At 45.8% G+C, this 6,000-nt stretch overlaps 1 protein-coding gene across 1 annotated transcript in view; it reads right to left on the bottom strand.

Annotated features, from left to right (window-relative positions):
- Positions 1–6,000, bottom strand: part of LOC109904608 (intersectin-2) — a 76,313-nt gene that overhangs the window by 38,311 nt on the left and 32,002 nt on the right. Inside the window, 7 exon segments of the mRNA XM_031787768.1 lie at positions 757–844; positions 1,015–1,223; positions 1,339–1,463; positions 1,591–2,192; positions 2,312–2,469; positions 3,878–4,017; positions 5,793–5,880. Of these exon segments, the coding sequence (XP_031643628.1) occupies positions 757–844; positions 1,015–1,223; positions 1,339–1,463; positions 1,591–2,192; positions 2,312–2,469; positions 3,878–4,017; positions 5,793–5,880 (1,410 nt within the window).

Here is a 6,000-nt window from a genome sequence, read left to right on the forward strand (position 1 = left end):
CTGGTCTGCTTCGCAACCATTCCCGAATATCTTGTGATATTACGCCTCTGGGTTTAGAAAATGTGGTGGAGCCATCAATCTCCATATTTTGACCACCTACCCACTGTTGGGTCAAATTGGTCAGTAGTGGGGAAGGGCTATAAGACCCCTTCCCCACTACATTTATAGGGTCCTAGACTACAGATTAACAATTCATTATAATGTTTAATACCATTCCACAGTCTTTTCTAGTCTCTGCCTCTTATAAAGAAACAGTCTGAGAAATGTGTTAATTATTGCAGGGTGTCTGTGAGAAGGCACCTCTAGGCTAAAAGAGAATAGACACAGAACCCTGCAGGGGAATGAAAGAGATAAGAGACTAGTCAGACAGACCTCTATAAATCAACTTGGGGAGTGGACATTTACTGCTGAGCCCTTAGAAAACATTTTATCTCTCTTGCAAGTTTGTATAGCTGTGTATGCATGGGCTTGGTCTGATGAGTAGAAGGTAATGACGTATGCAGTGACATCACAAGGGCTGGACTTCGGGCTTAATAAAATAACTTGGGACTTTTCTTATTTTGCAAAACTAAGGAGAGACATCAGTTGTATGTGTGATGTTTGATCTTTGACTTCTGTCTACAGCTGTTTTTTGATAAAAATTGTTATGATTTATAAGTGCACATTGAGTGTTCCTTATACGTTAAGTAAATAAAACGGAGCACAGAAAAACAGAACCAACACTACCCTAGCTTCAATTGGCTCCTCTACCTGTACCTGCTCCGAGGGGGTGGGGTGAGGGGCATGTGTAGGCGTGAAGGCGGAGTTCTGTCCTGTTGACATAGAAGCATCTCCCCCGGGTTTCCTGGAAGACATGAAGGTTCAGAGGTCATTAACTTTTCAGTCAGCAGTACAGTATTTACATGAATCACCATATCAATGTCTCATCAGGGTTGAGGAAAGGTTACACGCTCCACACCTATGAGAAATACCTATGGCTAGAAACGATGTGTGTGTGTATATTGTCCAACCTACCCTGTGTTGATGGGGGTGGAGAGCTGTGGTCTGAGGGCCTGTTTAGCAGCATAAACAGCAGTAGTAGCACCAGCAGTGGTAGTTGTAGTAACAGTAGCAGGTCTCTCTGATTTGAACTGTCTCTCTACATAACTCTCTGGGAACCAGCCCATCTTCCCCTGACGACTCCCGTACAGCCAACCCTGCTCTCGCTCCGTACTCTCATCCACCTAGACACACACAAACAGATGAATTGGCACACAACAGTCAGACAACGGTCAGACAACAGAGAAGCAGAGTGTAGAATTAAATCCAGAAATAAATTGTCATCCGTATGGTTCTAACCTCAATGACCTCATCAGCTTCAAAGCTGAGTTCTTCCAGGTTGCGAGCGGTGAAAGGGTAGAGCGCCCGGAAGGAAGTGAGCATCGCAGACTTCCTGTGCTCTGTGGCCTGGGGTTTCAGACCGCCTGGAACAGCCAATCACATAACATATAATAATCTCAAATTGACGAGAGCAACCACGTGGCTATCAGTTTTCCATATCCTGATAAAGGTCTAATTGAACAGTTTAATAGTCTAGTGGTTCCTCCTTACCTTTCCTCTCCTCTAGACCTCCAAGAAGGGCTGACAGTTTGTCATGGATGTCGGTCTTCCCTGCACGCCCCTGCTGGCGCAACGCCGCCACCTCCTCCTCTCTGCTCCTCCTCTCCTCCTCCAGCTTCCTCTTCGCTTCTTCTTTCAGCTTCCTCGCTTCTTCCTCCTGCTGCCTCCTCCTCTCCTCATCCTTCCTCTTCAATCTCTTCTTGTCCTCCTCACACCTCTTGCTCTCCACCTCTTCCTGCCTTTTCTTCTCAACCTCCCTCTCCTCCTCTAACCTCTTCTGCTCCTCTTCCTCCCTCTCCTCCCTCTTCCTCTCCTCTTCCTCCTGTCTTCTCTCCTCCCTCTTCCTCTCCTCTTCCTCCTGTCTTCTCTCCTCCTCCCTCCTTTTCCTCTCCTCTTCCTCCTGTCTCCTCCTCTCCTCCTCTCTGCTTTCTCGTTCTACCTTTTCTTTAGCAGCTAAGAGGCGGGCTTGTGTCTCCTTCTCCTCCTCCTCTCTCAGTTTGGCCTCTCTCTCTTCCTGCAGCCTCCTCTGTCTCTCCTCCTCCTCTCTCTTCAGCTTCTCCTGCCACTGACGCTCCTTCTGCAGCTTAATACGCCTGGGGAGGGAGGGAGAGAGAGAGAGAGAGGAGATAGGGAAAAGACAGACAGGCCTATGTCAAAGACCAGATAATGCTTGAGCATGTCTGTGTGTTAGGCAGAGGGGAGAGCTGTTCACCTTTTGGCCTCCTCCTCCTCTCTCCTCTCCTCCTCCACCTCCCTCCTCTTCCTCGCCTCCTGCTCTCTCTGTCTCTCCAGTTCTCTCCCTTTGTCCTCTTTGATGCTCCGTAGTTTATCCAGAGCCGACTGCTGCTTCCGCTGGTTCTCTCTCAGTTCCTGATGTTACCACATCAACAAGAGGGCACATTTCACCACATACTAACACGGTCACACATTCAGAATCACAACACGATCTATTACATTTACACTACACTTCTTTTATTAACTGGTAACAGCAAAGGATCTAACAGGATGGCACAGCGAGCACTGGGATGAGAGGGTTGGACAACTCGGAGTGGTTAGGCACCAAGAGAGGAGAGAGAGAAATATATATATATAGTACAGCAGTACCAGTCAGAACTGTTTGGACACACCTACTCATTCAAGGGTTTTTCTTTATTTTTCACTACATTGTAGAATAATAGTGAAGACATCAAAACTATAAAATGACACATATAGAAACATGTAGAGACCCCCCCAAAAAAAGTGTTAAACAAATCAAAGTATATTTTATATTTGAGATTCATCAAAGTAGCAACCCTTTGCCTTGATGACCGCTTTGCACACTCTTGCCATTCTCTCAACCAGCTTCATGAGGTAATCACCTGGAATCTATTTCAATTTACAGCTGTGCCTTGTTAAAAGTTAATTTGTAGAATTTGTTTCCTTCTTAATTCGTTAGAGCCAATCAGTTGTGTTGTGACAAGATAGGGGTGGTATAGAGAAGATAGCCCTATTTAGTAAAATACCTATTTAGTAAAAGACCAAGTCCATATTATGGCAAGAACAGCTCAAATAAGCAAAGAGAAACGACAGTCCATCATTAAGACATGAAGGTCAGTCAATCCAGGACATTTCTTCAAGTGCAGTCGTAAAAACCATCAAGCGCTATGAAGAAACTGGCTCTCATGAGGACCGCCACAGGAAAAGAAGACCCAGAGTTACCTTTGCTGCAGAGGATAAGTTCATTAGAGTTACCAGCCTCAGATTGCAGGCAAAATACATTCTTAACAGACACATCTCAACATGAACTGTTCAGATGAGACTGCGTGAATCAGGCCTTCATGGTTGAATTGCTGCAAAGAAACCACTTGCTTGGGCAAAGAAACACGAGCAATGTGCATTAGACCGGTGGAAATCTGTCCTTTGGTTCTCCAGGAACAGGGTTGGAGTAAGAACCTACAGGAGGGTAGCTCTCCAGGAACAGGGTTGGAGTAAAAACCTACAGGAGGGTAGCTCTCCAGGAACAGGGTTGGAGTGAAAACCTACAGGAGGGGAGCTCTCCAGGAACAGGGTTGGAGTTAAAACCTTCAGGAGGGTAGCTCTCCAGGAACAAGGTTGGAGTTAAAACCTTCAGGAGGGTAGCTCTCCAGGAACAGGGTCGGAAAGCCCTGTCATATATTCACTTTAATACAGGTAGACTGTTATACTTCAACATTTTACCACAACATTTGAGCGAGTGACTAGAGTGAGTGTTAAAAGGAACAGAGGCGTTGGTGTAGACAACCAGCTGGTCTGTACGTACCTGTATGTCCTTCAGGTAATGATCCATGTCAGCCAGTTTAGCAGCCGTCTCTTTCTCCAGAGCATCCAGCTGTTGCTTCAGGTCACGACAGGCTCCGTCCTTCTCGCTGGTGCTGTGTTTGAGAGTGGATATGGTGGAGACTGGGTAGAGCAGGAAGACGAGTTACAACCCAGCGAGCGACAGGAGGGGAATGTTTAGTAACACTCTCTACAGTGCCGTCAGAAAGTATTCACACTTCTTGACTTGTTCCACATTTTTGTTGTGTTTTTCACCCATCAACACACAATACCCTAGAACGACAAAGTGAAAACATTCTGTGTAAATATCAAATTTACCAATCGTCCAAGGAACTGTCCGGAGAACTCCTGAGATATAATTGTGATGAGGCATATATCTGGGGAAGGGTGAAAAATTAGGCATATATCTGGGGAAGGATGAAAAATTAGGCATATATCTGGGGAAGGATGAAAAATTAGGCATATATCTGGGGAAGGGTGAAAAATTAGGCATACATCTGGGGAAGGGTGAACATTTAGGCATATATCTGGGGAAGGGTGAACATTTAGGCATATATCTAATATTTAAAAAAAAAATCTAGTGTTGAAAGAGTCCAAGAGCACAGCGGTCTCCATCATTGAGAAATTTGAATTATCCAGACTGTGCCTGGAGCTGGCCGTCCAACCAAACTGAGCAACCGGGCAAGAAGGACCTTTGTAAGGGTGGTGACCCAGAGCCCAATGACCACTCTGACAGAACTACAGAGTTCTTTGGCTGCGATGGGAGAATCTGCCAGAAGGACAACAGTCTCTACAGCACTTCACCAATCTGGGCTTTCTGGGAGAGTGGCCAGACGGAAGCCCATCGTGAGCAGGCGGCACATGACAGCATGCCTGGGAGTTTACAAAAAAGGCAAAAAGACTCAGAGCATTAGGCAAAAGATTCAGTGATCTGATGAGGCAAAAAAATGTTGGCCTGAATGCAAAGAGCCATGTCTGGAGAAAACCAGGCACAGATCATCCCTGCCGTGAAGCATGGTGGTGGCAGCATCATGTTATGGGGATGCTTTTCAGCGACAAGGAGACTGGTAAGGATAGAGGGAACAATGAATGGAGCCAAATACAGGCAAATTATTGACGAGAACTTGCAAACGACCATAGACTGGGGGGGCGAAGATTTACATTCCAACAGGACAATTACCCCAAGCATAGAGCCAAAGCAACGTTGGAATGCCTTCGGAACAAGAATGTTAAAGTCCTTGAGTGGCCCAGCCAAAGCACAGACTTGAATCCCATTGAAAATCTGTGGAAAGACTTGAAGATTGCTGTTCACCGCCGCTCCCCATTTAACTTAACAGAGCTTGAGAAAATCCGCCAAATCCAGACGTGTGAAGCTGATAGACGACTCAAAGCTGTAATCGACGCCAAAGTATTGACTGAAGAATTTAAATACTTATGTCAATTAGATATAATACGGTATTTAATTTAAATAAATTTGCAAACATTTCTATAATCATGTTTTCACTTTGTCATTACGGGGTATTGTGTTTAGATGAGTGAGAGAAAAAACATTCAGGCTGGTTCAACAAAATGTGGAATAAGTCAAGGGGTATGAATACTTTCTGAAGGCACTGTATGTGTTCAGACATGAGAGTCCAATTCAATCATGTTTGATTGAATCTAGAACATGGTCTAATATAGCCCTATAATATACCCCAGTCCAACTGTGCACCCCACCCATACACCCTAGTATAGCCTACACCCCACCCATACACCCTAGCATAGCCCTCTACCCCACCTATACACCCTAGCATAGCCCTACACCCCATCCATACACCCTAGTATAGCCTTACACCCCATCCATACACCCTAGTATAGCCTACACCCCAGCCAAACTTAGCCCCAGTCTCAGTCAGTACCTGGCAGGTTGTTGAGGGCCATGTCCTTCAGTTTGTCACTGAGTCTCTGCTGTTCTGGAGTCAGCTGGGACAGCTTCCTCTGGTTCTCCTGAAGCACAGGAGCAGTAGATGCATCATTAGGAGGGGCCAGACAGAGACAGAGCGACAGAGACAGACAGACAGACAAAGACAGAGACACAGACAGAGCGACAGACAGACAGAGAGAGAC

The sequence above is a fragment of the Oncorhynchus kisutch genome, linkage group LG14 (assembly GCF_002021735.2).
Source record: "Oncorhynchus kisutch isolate 150728-3 linkage group LG14, Okis_V2, whole genome shotgun sequence".
Classification (NCBI taxonomy): Eukaryota; Metazoa; Chordata; class Actinopteri; order Salmoniformes; family Salmonidae; genus Oncorhynchus; species Oncorhynchus kisutch.